The 19,582-nt window shown below is 41.3% G+C and overlaps 1 protein-coding gene across 1 annotated transcript; it reads left to right on the forward strand.

Moving 5' to 3' along the window:
- Positions 1-417: 417 nt before the first annotated feature.
- On the forward strand, positions 418-19,326 carry LOC127516457 (cadherin-1-like). The gene is made up of 12 exons (XM_051901124.1): positions 418-567; positions 10,184-10,298; positions 12,892-13,139; positions 15,844-15,996; positions 16,121-16,276; positions 16,575-16,719; positions 16,816-16,988; positions 17,079-17,207; positions 17,294-17,479; positions 17,564-17,808; positions 18,119-18,261; positions 18,336-19,326. Exons 1-12 carry the CDS (start codon positions 517-519, stop codon positions 18,410-18,412), a joined length of 1,821 nt encoding a protein of 606 aa, XP_051757084.1. The 5' UTR covers positions 418-516; the 3' UTR covers positions 18,413-19,326.
- Positions 19,327-19,582: the final 256 nt, after the last annotated feature.

A 19,582-nucleotide genomic window follows, 5' to 3' on the forward strand; every position in this document is an offset into this window, starting at 1 on the left:
TATAAAAGTTGTAATTTATTGAACGATGCTTGAAACAGTCACACCATAGGACAATTTTGAGATTAGGTTCAAAGATGTAAAAAATCTAATAACAAAGCACTTTTTATTTCAACAGGTCCATGTAAGTAAAAGAAATGTTTAACCATTTACTGCATTTTAAATGATGACAATACTAATTATATTCATTTTTGTCTTGTGTGACAGTGAAAATGCCATGTCACGTCAACAACCCAAATACTGATTTTATAAATACTGATATACTGTACCCTTCATTCACTGAAAATGTAGGTATTTTAAATTTTGAGTCTAATAATTTGATTTATTTTCTAGCAAATGTGTATTTGGAAGCACATTACATCACTGCATATGCCACACCTTTAATGACAACCCCACCCCCTAAAAAGATATCAAATGTTCGATGTGCAGGGATTTGTGCAACTCAAGCAATAACTGTACAATCTTAAAAAACAACAGGGAAGTAATACCCAAAGGACCTTTCGAAATAGTTTGCTTCGAATGGAGACAATGAAGATTGTGCGATTGGGAGTTATTTTTTTCCTTTGTAAGGTAGGATTTTATCTAGGACATTTTCCAAAAATTTGTTGAAAGTTTGAGAGTTAGTAAGTATTAAAATGTTAATATCATAACATCTACAACTAAACATCAATATCAAGCGTTTGAGAGAAAAAAAATACCATCTGTGTTGTTCTTGCTGCTGCTTGTTATTTTTGTAGTACAAGTTTTTTTTTTTTTTTTTTTTTTTTTATATATGCTGCAGGGGTTGATTTTTATCAAAACTAACAGGCTTTCCAAAACATTCAATCTAAAAACATGTCAAAATGTAAAAATATTCATTATGTAGCCTACATATATTTTTGATAATTGCTTACACATGATTTCTGAAACTATGTCTCCTTTTCTCTAAACTCTACAAACAAAACCCCAAAACACATTTCAACTTTTCTCAAAATGGTGTTTTTACATCAGTCTACATACAAACCTCACCAAATGATTAGCCATTTACACACTAACTACACACGGATATAACAAGTGTAAAACAGCACTCTTGTGTCATATGAATCTTTGGTGTGCTGTTTGACATCACACACATACATGACTGTGAACAAATACTGCAGATAAAGTATGTGTGCATTTTCAGTGTATATTTACGCTATTAACGGAAATTTGCACACTGAGTGTAGGCAATTGGTAGTCTTTATAATATATATAGCAGGACGTTTCTTCAACAGAAATAATCCACAAGCATCTGTTATAGGTCCCAGGTCTACATATTTAATTTAACAGTAAGGATAAAAAAGTTAATGTAATGGCCCGAACACTCAACTAATCCTTTTCCTACAGCCTGTGATCTACAGGAAAAAAGGCAAGTGAAGAATTAGATTTAAAGATATTGTGGAGTTCATTAACAGACAAGCTAAAAGAGCACAGCATCTGGTGTTTGGAGATCTGAGAGATAAAACTCAAGCAACAAGGAAGTCACTACCTGAAGCTAGATTAGTCAGGATAAGTGGTATAAGCTGTGAATTTCACCTTAATGGTAACAGCAGTAACTGTCAAGAAAAGTTTTGACTCAAGTCCAGCTAAGAAGAGTCTGACATATGGTAAGCAGGCATGCAACAAGCCTTGTATCTTTTGCAGAGATGATCATATTTTGGGACACTCTAGAAAGCTACAAAAGTAACTTCACAAGGATAAGTTGGACTTTCTAAGAAGCAAAGGCCTGTGTTTTAGTTGCCTGAAGTCAGGGCACATGAGTAAATCCTGTGAGGAAAAATTAAGCTGCCATCTATGTTCATTGGTACATCCTACAGCGCTGCATATAAAGGCTAAAGATAGAATTCTAGTTCCACCCAGGGAGGAGGAGCAACAGAAGGACGAGAATCCGGATGTTTGTGGCCAATAGGATAGCAGCAATACTGCAAACTTCCAAAGTGTCCCAATGGAGATACGTCAGCTCTCAGTCAAATACTGCAGATTGCGCCTCGAGAGGCCAAAGCATTGATGCCTTTAAGCAGAACAATGCCTGGGTTTGGGCCCTGACTTTATCACTACACCAGCTGAACAATGGCCAGAGAATTCTCATCACTTAGAGGACCTTAATGCAGCAGACCCTGAGATTAGGAAAGGAAGTGTCATTGTTAATTGATAACAGTAATGGAGAATGAGAAAAGTGACACAATAGAGAGGTTAATGGAATACTTCTCTTCTTGGAAATCCTTAAAAAGAGCTGTAGCTTGGCTACTCAAAGTAAAACCTCCAAAACCATTCCAAAAGAAAGGAAAACGTCTCGGGTTACGTCTGTAACCCTGGTTCCCTGAAGATGCTGCGTTGAATGCATTGGGATCACCTCTGCGTGATTACGTCTTGAAGCACTTGTGAAATCGAACCAATAGGGTGATGGGACGTCAGAGCGGGTGACGTCACAGACCAGGAAACTATAAAGCAGTAATGAGAACAAAGAACGCCAGCTTCTGATATGGCTGAAGCAAGACGCTCGCAGGCATGCAGGGAGTATGGCTAAGCAACGCAGCGTCTCGTCCCTATTCAGGGAACCAGGGTTACAGATGTAACCCGAGACGTTCCCTTTCATGGGAACATCGACGCTGCGTTGAACGCATTGGGAACCCTATCCCAACTATGCCATAATACCAAGTGCCTGTCTGTTATCTTTGAGACGAGAGCACCCAGGACCCTGGAGTGGAGCGCAAATCAAGGTTATAAAACCTAATGAAGGTATGCTGGGAGGACCACCCAGCCGCATCACAAATTTCGTTGAGGGTGACCCCCGAGATCAAAGCCTTTGAGGCAGCCATACCCCTGGTTGAGTGAGCCCAGACAGCCAAGGGTGAAGGCTGCCCGGATGACTCATAAGCAAGAGAGATGGCCTCGACCACCCACTTGCTCATTCTCTGCTTAGATGCCGGGCCTCCCTTCTTAGGAGACCCGAAAAAGACAAATAGCTGATCAGTTTTCCGCCACAGGGCAGCTCTGTGGACGTAGGTGTCTAAAGCCCTAACCGGGCAAAGCAGATTAAGTTTTTCCTGATCCGGATTTGCAAAAGGAGGAGGACAGAAGGCCTGCAGTACGATAGGTCCTAGGACATTGGTGGGGACCTTGGGTATATACCCAGGTCTAGGATGCAGGAAAGCCTTGACCATATCAGGCGCAAATTCCAGACATGAAGGAGCAACAGAAAGTGCTTGTAGATCTCCAATTCTTTTGAGAGATGATATAGCCAACAGAAAGATGGTTTTTAGAGTGAGGAACGTCTCAGATACTTCCTCTAAAGGTTCGAAGGGAGCCTCAGCTAACCCGTCCAACACAGTAGCCAAGTCCCAGGCCGGAGTTCTTGTATGCACAGAAGGCCTCATCCTCTGGGTACCACGAAGAAAGCGCATAACTAGGGGGTCTTTTCCCACAGAAGATCCCCCCAAAGGAGCATGATAGGCAGAAATAGCTGCTATATAAACCTTCAAAGTAGAAGGAGATAGACCATCTGAGAGTTTTTCTTGGAAAAATCGCAGTACATGACTGATAGAAGAGTGGAACGGGTCCACTTGAAGTTGACTACACCAAGTAGCAAACAGCTTCCATTTATACGCATAAAGTTTCCTCGTGGAAGGAGCTCTGGAGTGAAGTATGGTCTCCACAACCTCGGTTGGGAGACCGGATTCTATGAGCCTGGCCCCCTCAGAGGCCAGGCCCACAGTTTCCATAACTCTGGGCGGGGATGAGTTATCGTGCCGCCCTGCTTGAGACAGAAGGTCCTGCCTGATTGGGATCTCCATGGGGGAGCCGTGTAAGAGAGACACTAGGTCTGTGAACCACACTCGGGTTGGCCAGAATGGGGCTACCAATATGAGACGGACCCCGTCCCGCCGAACCCTCTCCAGAACTCCTGGGAGCAGAGCAATCGGGGGAAATGCGTACAGACGTAGCCTCGGCCACGTCTGCACCATGGCATCCAACCCCAGTGGGGCTGGATGAGTCAGAGAATACCACAACAGGCAATGAGAAGTCTCTTTCGAGGCAAATAGGTTGACTTCTGCGTGACCAAAATTCTTCCAGATGAGCTCCACCACCTCGGGGTGGAGTCTCCATTCCCCGGGCCTCGGCCCCTGCCTCGACAGGATGTCTGCCCTCACATTTTGATGCCCCGGGATATAAGCTGCTCTCAGGGATAGGAGCTTCCCCTGGGACCATAGGAGGATCTGATGGGCTAACTTGCACAACTGGCGAGACCTCAGACCCCCCTGATGGTTGATATAGGAGACCACCGACATGTTGTCTGTGCGAACCAATATGTGCTGGCCCCTCAGGTCTGGGAGGAAGTATTTGAGTGCTCGAAATACTGCCATCATTTCCAGCCGATTTATGTGCCAGGAAAGTAGATGGTCCTCTCAAAGACCCTGAGCTGAGCGACCACTCATGATCGCCCCCCAGCCTGTGAGGGAAGCATCGTCGTTAGCATTACGCGACGACAAGGAGCCCCCAACACAGGTCCCTGGGACAGGAACCAAGGCTTCTTCTACATAACTAAGGCACGAAGGCATCGCTGCGTGACCTTGATCATGTGAAAAGGATTTCCCCTCGGAGAAAACCCCTTGGTCCTGAGCCACCACTGTAAGGGTCTCATGTGCAGCAGGCCAAAAGGTATCCCGTTGGACGCAGCTGCCATCAGACCCAACAGTCTCTGAAACTGTTTTACAGTGTGTGACTGGCCTAATTTCACCCCATTCACGGCCGAGAGAATGGAATTCACCCGAGCAGGAGACAGACGTGCCTGCGTGGTGGAATCCCAGACTACCCCTAGATAGCTGGTAGTTTGAGCTGGAAGAAGCACACTCTTCTTGGCATTGAGTCTTGGCATAACCTTCTCATATGGGACAGAACAACATCTTGATGTTGAACTGCCTGTTGCTTGGATTGAGCTAGAATCAACCAATCGTCGATATAATTTAGCACGCGGATGCCCTGGAGTCTAAGGGGAGCCAGAGCTGCATCCACACACTTCGTGAAGGTGCGGGGTGAAAGAGCTAGGCCAAACGGAAGAACCTTGTATTGGTAAACTTCGCCCCCGAAAGCAAACCTGAGGACCTTACAGTGTTGAGGATGGATGGTGAAAAGTAAGCATCTTTCAGATCTATTGTCACAAACCAGTCCTCGGACCTGATCTGTTTGGTAATCTGTTTGAGTGTAAGCATCTTGAACTTGAGCTTTTGTACTGAGCGATTTAACATGCGTAAATCTAGAATAGGACGCAGCCCTTCATCCTTCTTTAGAACAATGAAGTAACGGCTCTAAAACCCTTACAGCTTGCTGGGAGGAGGAACCCTTTCTATAGCTCCTTTTTGCAAAAGTGTCATAACCTCCTGTTCCATTACCAGAGACTGCTCGGGGGCCCACCACCGGATGGAGGACCCCGTTGAACTGGGGCGGGTGAGACCCGAACTGTATTTTGTAACCCTTTTCTATCATGAGCAGCACCCATCGAGAAATATTAGGGAGAAGTTTCCATTCTGCCAAAAATTCTACTAAGGGAACCAGTCTCTCGAGACTGGCCTCTGGTGTTTCTTGTGCATTCGACTCGGCGCCCTGAAGCGGCGAACCAGCAGGGAACAAACGAATCAAACGCTGGCTGGCCCTCCTCAGAGGGTCGGCGGGGACCGCTGCGCCCTGAAGCACACGAGGTGGCAGGGTTGGCAGAACGGCCCCCTGAGGGCACCGAAGAGGGACGGGTACCATGCTAGTGTGATACGGGACCTTCCCCGGAGGGGGCTGCCCTCGGAAGTCCTGCACCACCGGCGTCAGGACTTCTTCAAAGCCTTCCTCATGACAATGACAGTTCGCAGATCTGTCTTGCCCTTGGGAGGCTTCGACTGTGTCGCCCGTCCCGGTCCCCAAGCTCTTTGCGGGGGAGCACAGGTGGCGACGCTTTGTTTTTGTTGCGCTCTATGCACGAATGAGGAGCTGCTTGACGGCCGAGACTGCTCCCGCTCAGCAGCCTCGGGGGGAAGAGAGCAGTGGGGGAGGAACTTCTGGAAGGCCGCTGACTGTTTTCTGGCTTCCTGGAACCTCTCGACGACCGAGGTGACCGAGTCGCCGAAGAGGCCCAGGGAAGACAGCGGTGCATCCAAAAGAACACTCTTGTCTCTTTCTTTAATATCTGAGAGGTTCAACCATGAATGCCTCTCCGTGGCCACCAGGGCTGCCATAGTACAGCCGATTGTTTTAGCCATCTCCTTGGTGGCCTGGAGAGAAAGATCGGTGGCTTTCCTTAGCTCTTGAATCGTCTCGAAGCTCGCCTCCCCACTCTCATCTATTTCCCCCAGCAGGTCAGCCTGATAAGCTTGTAATATAGACATGATATGCAGACATGCTGCAGCCTGACCTGCTGCCGAATAAGCTTTTCCCACCAGCACTGATGTAGTTCTTAATGGTCTGGTGGGATTTAAGGGACGATGCAGACTCGTGCGAGAGATAGCTCGCAAGCGTCTCTTCTACCCGAGGCATCGACCCATAACCATACTGTTTGAGCCCCATAATGTTGGAATAGACCGAAGTCTGGGGGCTATAAACTCTATATTGTGCCGGTCTTTGCCACGACCTCGACACCTCGGTGTGGAGGTCGGGAAAGAACGGCAATCCCCGACACTGAGGCTGGGCCCGGATGGGCAGAAAGCGCTCATCCAGCTTACTTCTCTGACGCGCTTCAGCTTTTTCTGGTGGCCATTCAATATTTAATTTTGCCACTGGTCACCACCTCTAGCAGCTCCTCATATGCTGGAGATGAGGATGGTGAGTCCCCCTCTCCAGCTCCGACGCTCACCACATCCACCTCCTCAGAGCTGGATAGATGAAGCGCCTGTGTCTTTCTCCAGGGGAAAGAAACCGCAGCGCGTGCTTCTGCCACCAGAGGAGAGACACTGGGTCTGACAGCAGAGATAAGGCTGGGCCCGTCTCTAACCCCTCTGTCAGATCCATTTATGAACCCCAGGAATGAAGCCACCGCTCTGCCTCGGCAGCAGTGGGACCCGATCCCTGGGGAACACTGGCCACGGCGCCAGATCTTTATCAAAGAGCGCCCGGCGAGAAAGGAGTGTTCGTAGTGTAAGTTTTTCACAATGTACACAGACAGCTCCCTCGAGAGCTGCCTGGGCATGCTACACTCCTAAACAAACAACGCACATCTCGTGTGTATCCCAGCCCGTGATGAAGCGAGGGCAGGGATGAACACACTTGACAAACTGTATATACTTGTTTATATGTGCTTGGGTGTGAGAAAAATACTCTTGTCCTCAGACGAAGAGATATTTTCAGGCTGTATATATAACTGACAGACAACACCAAATAAGACACACGATAACACAGAGCGCTTGCTGAAGACACAGAAGCTGGCGTTCTTTGTTCTCAGGAGCGCTTTATAGTTTCCTGGTCTGTGACGTCACCCGCTCTGAAGTCCCGTCAACCTATTGGTTCGATTTCACAAGTGCTTCAAGACGTAATCACGCAGTGGTGATCCCAATGCGTTCAACGCAGCGTCAATGTTCCCATGAAAGGGAACTTAGTCTTACACAGGCAGAATCTCAAACAGGACAAAGAGAAACATCATGCACTTTGGGGAAAGTCTCACAGTTGATGAGCTTCAGCAAGCCAAGCTAGCAATCATTCAGTACTGCCAGCAAAGGAAATTTCATAAAGAGATCTTTGCACAGCAAAGGCTAGTATCTGTTTATAGAGGAAGTCACATAATCAAGCTATGTCCAGTACATCAAGACGAAATTCTCTGTGTTGGTGGAAGACTTGGTCATGCATCCATGCCAATGGAAGCCAAACACCCAGCCATCTTACCGAAGGATCACAGAATATCCGAGCTGATTCTGCAAGAAATCCACAGTGAAACAGGTCATAGTGGACACAGCTATATTCTATCTAAATTACACCAAAAGTTCTGGATTCCCAATGCCAATTCCTTGATAAGAAGAATCTTGCCGTAAAACTTGCCGTAGACAACATGGTGTTACAGGTCAACAAATTATGGTAGACTTACCCAGAAATAGAGTTCTTCCAGATGAACCACCATTCACCAGATGTGTAGTTGACTGCTTTGGTCCATTTGAGGTCAAGTGTGGAAGGACTAAAGTTAAACGCTATGGTATCATCTTTACTTGTCTGGCCTGCATAGCTGTTCACACAGAGGTAGCATCATCCTTAGATACAAACTCCTTTATCACTTTGACACTTCATGGCAAGGAGGGGTCAAGTAATAGAAAGGTGCTCTGACAATGGAACTAATTTTACTGGTGTGATCAAGACCTCAAAAGATCAATTCAAGAATCGAACAATTCCAAAATAAAAAACATCTTGCTTCAATGTGGCATCATGTGGATGTTTAATCCTCTAGCTGGCTTTTTGATTGTATTTTATTTACAACACAACATAATCCAAATACACATAACAAAGACCAAAAAAGGCAGATTATTGAGTACACTAATCTAAAGACAGAGACTTGAACAGTCATACACGTTTGTGCCATTCCTGAAACAGTTCCTGTTCAACTTATCTGTCATTTCCAAGGTGTTTGTTTTTTCATTTTACCATGTTTGTGTAGTACTGCTTTCTGATGTTGGTACAGTGCTCTCAGAGAAAAAAACAGTTTCATCATGACTTACCAGTGGCATCTGGTTCCTGTAAAAAACAACAACAAAACAACTGTGAACATGCTGATATCAGAAGCAGCTAGGGTTGCATCTAATTGTGATTTTTCTGGTTAAAATTGTGATTTAAAATTCACAAAAATATAAAGAACACCAGGTTTGTTGTGCCTACTTGTAGGGCTGCATAAAATAATAATAATTTTTAATTTTACTCTTTATTTTTTGGGAAAAAAACAGGCGGCCTATAACTATAAATCATATAACTATAAATCATGTTTAATTCATACTGGAAGCCGGAGGGCGCCCTCGCTCAGAAAGTCCAAATATGCCTCACAGAAGTAATATAACATGCTGTTCAAGGATATCCATAATACAACTATCACTGTAGCTAAATAAAAATAAGATAGAAACACTTTGACTTATTAAATATGAAGACAATAAACACAATCTGCGAGAGTAAATGGTTTATCTGTGTCCTTCAAGCCATCTCAGATATTTTCACAAGAATAATGTATATTTATGATGCAACCCTAATAGACATTGCATTAATTTATTAATTTATTTATTACTTCAAAATAATATACTGTCTGCCTTATTTTGTGATAAGAAGCCACTTCAGATCCCAAATGAAAATTATTTCAAACACTTAAGACGTTATGAAGAGAGCACGTTTTGCTTTTCAAATGCACATCGTAAGTGACTCGAACTCACATTTACTCACCATTTACTCTATGAAACATTATTGTTTACTTAGCACAATATAAACACACGTTTGAGCAGATTTTCAGGAACAGGGTATTTCACAGTAAACACTGTCTAAACATTCTAACATGTTACAGTTTATGTAACAATAACACGTTAACAAATGTAAGTGGGGATATATGACTTACCTCCGCTGGATATCAATCCCGTTCTTCTTCTGAGGTAAATTCAAGGTAAACTCACAGTGCTTCTTCCAAACTCGGTAAAAAGTAAAGGAATGATGAAGCTGATGCTTCGTTTTGAGGTGATGGGGGCGTTTACAGATTAGTGCCTCACACATGGACGATTTGTGTGTCAAAGTCTGTGCTGCGCGTGGGTGTGGTCACATTACAGATAATGAGGCCAGGCAGGGAAGACTGTACCTCTCTTTGGTTTCATACAGAATACATAAACAGAGTTTTCAATATGACTTACTACATTTAAAAGTAGAGACTTCAAGCTTTCTAAAGACATATCTCTCATGTCTGTGTGTTAAGTATTGGCAGTTCATTATTCAGATGTGTTTCAGAAAGTTTCTTGCAGAGACAGAGACAGCTGAAAGCGCACCCTGTTTATTTTCTTCATTTTACAAAAACACAAGGTTTTGTTGTTATTGTGAGTGTACACAAATAAAAGTAGACCCTTTATATTTTATAATGGTATATATATATATATATATATATATATATATAATATATATGTGTGTGTGTGTGTGTGTGTATATATATATATTACATAAAGAGATTTGATATGTTTCAAATTAGGTCTTTTTGTGTGAATATGTGGAGGGGTCTTCATGTACTCGTGGTTTTGAGACGGAGTTGCTGGTTTTTAAAGTGCACAGAGATCACCTTCACCAAGGAAAAAGACTAGGAAGAGGTAAGCTGTGTTCACAAATCGCTGTAAATAAAACACTGAAGCAAATATTTTTAGTATTTGGCTAAATAATCTCTCTACACAATAAAATATTTTTAACTGAAGTTTAACTGTGGAGTATGTGGAGCATTTGATGCACTGTATCTACTAAATTTGCTTTCATCAGTGTCAAACTGAGTCTAAGCGTTGTAGCTCACAATAAGTGTTGATTAATGATGGATGTCATTGATGCTGCAGCAGTAGCTGATGCTGTGAGAACACCTTCCAGGTGCGATGGTTGTCTGAAGCAGGGCTCTACGCTAACATTTTTCTTATATATATATATATATATATATATTTTTTTTTTTAAATTTAATCTTAAATTAACAATAAATACAATAAATTCAGTTAAACAATATGACCCAATCTTACCAATCAAAAGAAATCATAAAAAAAATCCATCTTTGCACTGCAGAAGTGGCACAGAAGCTCCATCTGAAGTGTTTTTTAGACACATTTACATAGACTGCTTAATGCAGCTCATTGGTAAATAATGTTGTACAAATGTTTTTAAATATAATTTTTTTAATGTTGAAATATGTAAAAATTAAACTTTAAAAGTTTGATATTTTAAGTAGAAACAGTCTATGTAAAGTGTAAATATGAAAATAAATGTAAATATGAAAATAAAACTAAAAAAAAAAAAAAAAAAAAGGTGGCGGTAAATCTTAATGTGCAAGTCACTCGTTCAGTCGTTCAAAACGCAGATTCATTCAGGATCACCGTTGCTTGGGGATGGAGAACAGTTCTGGTGTGGCTTTGTTTGAAATTATTTAGAGCAAAAACAGACAGTATTGTGGCAAAAATGTTAAGTCACTTAATATCAACTTGTTTAATGGACTTAAGTAAGATCAGTAAGTATCAGATTTGCAATCATGCCAATACTCGGGAGTCTACTCGTGTGATATTAGGCTACTTAAACTTACATATTAGGCTTGCTGCGATAGACGGTGTTATCGGTGTTCAGCAGCAACATCGGTTATATCACTTGCCCACCGTGACCACAGCACCACCCCCCACCATCGTTTTGATTTTTTTATAGTAATAAAAATCATTTAGTTCAGTTAGAGAACAGACATTACAGTTACAAACTGAACGCGTATGCTCAATTCAGTGTGAGCCGAACGAGAGCCGCAGCACAGATCAGCAGCAGGAGTCAGATTTCACCTCACTTCTCCCATTTCGCCTCACTATTCTGAATGACAAGACGAGGAATGAAGATTTGGTTGAAAAGCAAAATGTAAAAGTGCATATTTAAGCGAGTTTGTCATTGTACGGATTTGTTGTTGCGTTTTTCATTAAGAAAAATAATGAACTCACCCACCATTCAAGCAATTGCCGCCTCCGAATTGCCGCTATTTCAAAAGCGAAACTAATATTCATAACGGCATTCATAACGGTGTGTTTTTTAAATTAATTTTGGAGGCCCCAAGCCCCCGTTAATTTCCAGCCTTGCTTATGATAATCCAAATGTAGTATTTCCAGTTAATTTAGCTGAAACATCAGCAGCATGAGACGGTCTGGTAAGTGCGTCATACCTGTTTCACCTTGTAAACAATCTTTGAAGTATAGTCCGTTGCGCACGTCTTTTGTTCAGTATAGATGCATTTTGGGAGTTGTACTTTTTATTCTGATTGTATTATAGATCTATTCATGAGAATCGTTCGGGTCACTCGCACCGGTGCACGTAGTTATTTTCATTCACAAATGCAACCGAAATGGTCGCAGTGTAGAGCCCTGTGAAGCCTATATAGAATCAGACCAATTTATTGACTGATTGCGCTAGCGTCACCCTCCGAGGTGCTGCATCACCCGGGCCTCAACAGGACATCCCATTGCTCCTCAGATGTTTCTTATTCAGAAATTTATTTGACCCGTATTTAGTTAGAATTTCCAGTGACAAAGTGTTCTCATCCTAAACATAAAGTGTGTGTATTTGTGTCCTTGTTCCATGACGAGTGAGGACACATGAAAAGAGTATTAAATGCTTGAGTGTTCGTCACATTCAAGCTGCACTTATCAGCCCTTTAAATTGCTCACGCTAAGATGACTTTGAAAGTGTTTTGTTTTAGGTTCACCTTTTTTTATGAGTAAAGAAGGAAAATTCTCAGAAATGTCGTACAGACACATACAAGACTTCGCATTGAATGACTGAATAAACCAGGCTTATATAGGCAGAGTTACCAAGGTTAATGATACACATCTGATAGAAATCAGGGAAGATGAGTCTGGGCAGTGAGTAGTAGTCCATGTTAGAATGACAATGAACAAGAGGGGAGTGCCCTCTGGTGGACATCTAGGGCACACCAGCTGGTGATTGTGACAATTACAGAAAGGCTGGTATTGTTGTTTTTTAAATTAAATATCGACTTGGTAATCCTGATTCCCTGATTAACCATGAAGTTGCAGTACTTTTGACAACACTATTTTATATCACCTGGAGGGTGTTCCCATAGCATCAGCTACTGACACAGCGTCTTGTTCCCCACTCAGGGAACCAGGTTTACATAAATGACAGGATGCTTTATTGTGCCAATTGAACTCCTTTTTCTCACAGTAATTTTTAATACATGCGATGGAAGAACAAGAACGCTCTTTCAGTCCTCTGACAAGCGGTTTGATGTGAACACGGATGGGACTGTAACGCTGAAGAGACAAGTCACTCTTCATGAAGGTCACAAGGTGTTTTCTGTGCACGCTTGGGACTCCAGTGGCAAGAAGCACACGGTGTCTGTCAGAGTTGAGTGTGTCCACCATCATGAGGACCATCACATGGACACGGTCATGAACATCTCCTCTCCACAGGTACAGACAAGTTCATACAAGAAACTGCTGTCAGTACAGTACAAGCCTGACCTCTGTTGGACATTTTAGTTTTTATGTGTGCTAATTCACTATAAACCTATTCAATGATCAATTTCTGTACATGTTTAGGACTAATTATTGGAGGCGTGTTAAATTCATGAAATTTCTAATCCCTGATGAAAAAAAATGTTTTATTTATGCAGAGCTGAAGTCTAAAACCCAAGATTACCTTTATGCTTTTACACTGTTTTATATTATACTCTATTTATTATGTGTAAGGAAATAATGTACAGCCAGCCACAAAGCAAAGAGTTCTTGATTTACCCTAAATAGATTAATTGAACAGCGACCCAAAATTTTTACCCTCCTCATACATTAACTATATCACACCCGTTCCTCATTAACCCCTTGTTATCTTGTGTATATAAACCTCAGTGTTTCTTGTGTTGATTGTCAGGTCTTGTCCTTGTTTAGCTGTTTGTTTGGTGTTCTTATATCTGCTTCTTGTGTTCCCTGGTGATTTAATTATTATTTGGATTATTTTGACTCTTATTTTCATTAAATCTTACTCTGCATTTGGATTCAGCTCTCCCTCGTTTCTGAGTTCACCCGGCGTTACAGTAAGGCCATGATTGAGAACATGGTCCACAAAAGTGGCCTTTTGTGGCCCTTTGCCTACAGAACAACCACTGGCTCTGCAACACTATACCTAAACTCACTACTTCAGACTTATGCGCCCTCCAGAAGTTTGCGTTCTGCAAGTGAACGGCGCCTTGTGGTGCCATCCCAAAGGGGCACAAAATCACTCTCACGGACCTTCTCCTGGTCTATTCCCTGCTGGTGAAATGACCTGCCACTCTCTATCCGAGCAGCTGAGTCTTTAGCCATTTAAAAAAAAAAGTGCTAAAGACATATCTTTTTCGGCAACACTTGACCCAGTAATATTAGCACTTACTTTTTATATTTTTACTTTTCTTTTTTCGATTTCTATTCTCTTTCTCCATCTATTTGTATATATATATATATATATAATATAAAAATCTATAAGCACTTTGCTGGTGAAACTGGACTGACATGGCACTTGCGTACTGTTGTACTCATGTTGATTTGATTGCTTCTACTATTCTCATTTGTAAGTCGCTTTGGAGAAAAGCACCTGCTAAATGACTAAATGTAAATATAATGCTAGAATGAACCTCACTGGTTCCCGCACATCAAGCAAGCATGCTTGAACTTCTGTTTACCATATCTGATGCGTGTGAATGTTTATACCAGCTGGCCCCTATCTTCACAAAGATCTTCAACAGATCACTGGAGATGTCCAAAGTCCCTTCCTGCTTCAAACGCTCCACCATCATCCCCATCCCAAAGAAATCCAAAATCACAGGACTCAATGACTACAGACCTGTTGCTTCAACATCTGTGGTCATGAAGTCATTTTAAAGACTGGTGCTGGCCCACCTGAAGGAAATCACAGGACCCCTGCTGGACCCCCTGCAGTTTGCTTATTGAACAAACAGGTCTGTGGAGGATGCAGTCAACATGGGACTACATCCTCGACAGACTTATGCTAAGGATCCTGTTTGTGGGCTTCAGCTCAGCTTTCATCATCCCAGATATCCTCCTGACTAAACTAACCCAGCTCTCTGTACCACCTTCATCTGTCAGTGGATCACCAACTTCCTGAAAGACAGGCAGCAGTTAGCGAGACTAGGAAAATTCACATCCAACACCTGTAATATCATCACTGATGCCCCCCAGGGGTGCGTTCTCTCCCCACTGCTCTTCTCCCTCTACACCAGGGGTGGGCAAACTCGGTCCTGGAGGGCCGCTGTAGAGTTTAGCTGCAACCCTGATAAAAACTCACCTGCATGTAATCCTGAAGACCTTGATTAGCTGGTTCAGGTGTGTTTGATTAGGGTTGGAGCAAAACTCTGCAAGGACAGTGGCTCTCCAGGACCGAGTTTGCCCACCCCTGCTCTACACCAACGACGGCACTGCAAAAGATCCCTCTGTCAAGCTCCTGATGTTTTTGGATGACCTGAAGAAGGAGGACAGGAGCTGCTTTTGCAGTCGTAGAGTCTGTCCTTTGCACTTCAATAACTGTCTGGTTCGGCTCGGCTACCAAATCAGACCTCAGAAGATTACAGCGTATACTCTAGACTGCTGGGAGAATCATTGGTACACCCTTTCCCACTCACCAAGAACTGTACTCATCCAGAGTGAGTAACAGGGCTGTCAAAATCACTCCAGACCCCTCATATCCAGGCCACTTCCTCTTTGAACTGGTGCTGTCTGCACAAGAAATGTTTCTTTCCTCAGACCATCTACCTCATTAATAGATAAATGCTCCCACTGGGAAATAAACGTGTAATACACAACACTATTTATACTTCTATTTATTTAGCATATCATACCTATTATTCACATTCCCTTGCATTTGTATATAACATACCTGTACATATGTTGCCTATTGTCTATTTTGTATATTGTGTATTTTTTATATATATTTATTTTTATTCGCTTACTTTATTTTTATTACCTGTGTCTTGTCGCTGTCATTCTGTCTGTACTCTGAAGCTTCTGTCACCAAGACAAATCCCTTGTGTGTGAAATATAATAAAGTTCATTCTGATTCTGATTCTGTGCTGTATTTAATTTTAAACAAAAATGTTTTGTTGCTCAGTGTCTTTTACTTTTTCAGATGGAGTCTCACTCTGACGATCTGGTTCTGATGTTTCCAAAGTCTTCGACGGGTCTAAAGAGAGCAAAGAGAGAAGCAAAGGGAGGTTGGGTTATTCCTCCGTTCAATGTAATGGAGAATAGCAGAGGTCCTTTCCCAATGAAGCTGGTCCAGGTGAGTGAAAGTCATGAAGGGAATGTTCAAAATGAGATAGAGGTTTGCCTATTATTGACTCTTTTTTATTATTGTACCTTATTAACATATTCTGTTATTGTATCTGATTTCTTTCTGTATTTAGATAAAGTCGGACTATTCTTCTAAATATCAGATGGCATACAGTCTCACAGGTGAAGGAGCAGATCTGTACCCTAAGGGGATTTTTATTATAGAAAGATTATCAGGGAATCTGTATGTGACTCGGACACTTGACAGAGAAGTAAAAGCTTCATACAGAGTAAGATGATTTTTAGTCTCTCAAACTTTGAAAATCAGCAGTTAGTTTAGTGTATTTCACATGAAATAAAGTATCAGATAAAAAGTCCCCGTAAAATGGTTTGACAGTTTTCTTTTGGTGTGTTTGCATTTTTTTTTTTTTTTTTTTGTAATTTGTATATTCTAAATATTAAGTCAGTTAAGTAAGTTTTAGGACTACAATTGCATATTGATGTATCAAAGCTCTGATTTTGATTTGATTGTATTTTCAAACACATAATTTCCTCTTAACATACCCTTATTTCTTCCCCTGTCTTTAGCTTATAGCTCATGCTACTGGAGTTGGTGTGAATATAGCAGAAAAGCCAATGGAAATTATTGTAAAGGTGATTGACCAAAATGATAATCGTCCTGTTTTTAGTAAAGAAATATATAATGGACGTGTTCCTGAAGCTGCTGAAATAGGTAGGTGTATGGTGCAGTTTCTCAGTGAAAATGCCCCCCCCAAATGCCTCTTCCGCTCATACCACCTAATCAGTCTTCATTCTTCTCTCACTGAAGGTCATGAGTTTATGACAGTCAACGCCACTGATTTAGATGACCCAGATACTGACAATAGTGTGATCAGATACTCAATTGACAGGCAAGAACCACCATTTCCACAACCAAACATGTTTGGTATCAACACTGTAACTGGAGGCATTCATGTGATAAAAACAGGCCTGGATAGAGAGGTGAGAAATGAATTGGATTTGATGAATAAATCTCATAGTGGTTGTGAATTATTTTATTCAAGCATAAAGGGATTTTATCTTCCCCTTCAGCAATGGCACAGATATAATTTGGATATTACGGCTACTGACCTTAAAGGAAAGGATTTGTCAACCACTTGTTCAGCTATTATTTTTGTGACTGACAGCAATGATAACGCACCTCAGTTTGAGCAAACCTCGGTAATGTATATTGATATATTCAGAATGTTATAATAGTGTTTTAACTTTATTAATACTTATACGCACCATACATCTCTTTGTTTTAGCACACTGTATCTGTCCCAGAGAATAAAGTAGGAGCTGTAGTGGCCAAACTTACAGTTACTGATGAAGATAAAGAGGGATCTCCTGCCTGGTCAACCAAATATCAGATTATTAGCGGTGACAAGGGTGGGTTTTTCAATGTCAGTACTGGACCCAGCCGGCTAGAGGGCATCATCACCACTGTAAAGGTACTGTGTGTTGCTCATGTGTTTGCACAGGCGATTGGTTGTGATGATTTAACTTTAGTAAAAGACACTTTCTTTTCCATTCAGCCTCTGGACTTTGAGAAGAACAAGCAATACATTCTGTCTGTGATTGTTGAGAACGATGAGCCGTTCGTCGGTGCTTTGGCCACTTCCACTGCCACAGTCACGGTGAATGTAGAAGATGTGAATGAGCCTCCAGAGTTTAATCCAAAGGAGAGGGTTATTTACAAACCTGAAGATTCACCGATTGATAGTGAATTGGTTTCTTATACAGCCACTGATCCGGATATTGGAAAACCACAGAAAATAACGTAAGAAATGTTGCAAATAATTTCCCCCTCCAATACAAACCACCAAAATTTCATTATTCCATTTGATAATTCTGACTGATTTCTCTAGATATTCCCAGATTTTGTAGTAAAATAAAAATCCCATAGACTTGCACTTTTTTATGGACCTTCAATTAAATCTCTTCTACCCAGAATTCAAACTACAGCATGCCTGTATATCCTTTGAACTTCAAATGGTTTTAAACTTCCAGGCAAGACTTTGTCAAATCAACAGTAAGTTGTTCTTGCTGAACATTTCTATTTTTATCCTGTATGTTTTGGTTCCTTCCAGGTATAAAATTGGCAATGATCCTGAAGGCTGGCTGAGTGTAAATCAAGACACTGGATTGATTAAAGTCAAGAGGCTTATGGACAGAGAATCTCCCCATGTCAAAGATGGGAAATATACAGCTATCATTTTGGCTGTGGATGATGGTAATTTGTGTTTCTTTTTAAGAGAAGAATTCTTGCTAGCATAGCCTTTTTCTAATGTCTGTTCTTGTGTTCAGGTAATCCTCCAGCAACTAGCACTGGAACCCTGATAATTGAATTGGAGGATTCAAGCAATTCATTCTGTCTGCGATGATTCATTTATCAATACTTTGCCCACTTCTGCTCTGAAGAAGTAAACAATGTTAAATCCAAAAGAGAGGTTTATTTTATAATTGAATTAGAGGACATAAATGACAGGACTTCCTGCATATGTTTAATGAATCATCAGCAATCTTTCTTAAAGGGTTAGTTCACCCAAAAATGACATTTCTGTCATTAAGTCCTCACCCTCATGTCGTCCCAAACCCGTAAGATTTTTGTTTGTCTTCAACACACAAAATAAGATATTTTTGATGAAATCCGAGGGTATCTGATCCACACATTGGCAGCAACGTCATTGCTCCTTTTGAGGTCCAGAAAGGTACTAAAGACATCGTTAAAACAGTCGACGTGACTGCAGTGGTTCAACCTTAATTTTATGAAGTGATGAGAATACTTTTTGTGCACAAAAACAAAACAAAATTAATGACTTTATTCAACAAATTCACCTGTCCCCTGTCATACTGCTATTTTCGTTGCAGAGCTTCAGTGTTTATGTCTGAACGTGGGCTCAGTAGGTCTTACAGGTTTGGGACAACATGAGGGTGAGTAATGACAGAAATTTAATTTTTGGGTGAACTAACCCTTTAAGAATGTGAATCAGTCAGTATAATTGTTATGATTATGTAGAATTGATCTGTAAAAGCAACCTGTGTGTGTGTGTTAGTGAGTACCTTAGCAACTGCATAGTGACACCCTAGCAACCATCCAGAATATCATTGTTTATGGCCTATAAACCTTTAAACTTTAAGCTTTAAATTTACTTCAAACTGAAAACCTTCAAACGTTGTTACAAGATTCAAATGTAACTTGTAACAAACGTAATGTAACCTTTTCACTCTTAATAAGTTTAATCTTTATTTACCTTTCTTATAAAGTAATTGCCTTTCTTAAAGTTAAGAACATTAAACGTTCTCCTTCGCATCTGTTCTTGTTCATTTGAATAAATTTGACAGTTAATCTAACTGATATTAACGTTTAATCAGTGATTCATTTAGTACATCTATACTAAAGATATACAGTCAAACCAAAATGTATTCAGACACCTTGAGCATTTCATTCATTAATACAGTTTATTCACTATAGTTTAAAAAATGTAAATAAAATATGACAAGATCTCAGAGTTAAACTGTGTCAGAATAATCTTAATTATGTCAGATAACAC

This window comes from Ctenopharyngodon idella, chromosome 7 (assembly GCF_019924925.1).
Source record: "Ctenopharyngodon idella isolate HZGC_01 chromosome 7, HZGC01, whole genome shotgun sequence".
In the NCBI taxonomy this organism is placed as follows: Eukaryota; Metazoa; Chordata; class Actinopteri; order Cypriniformes; family Xenocyprididae; genus Ctenopharyngodon; species Ctenopharyngodon idella.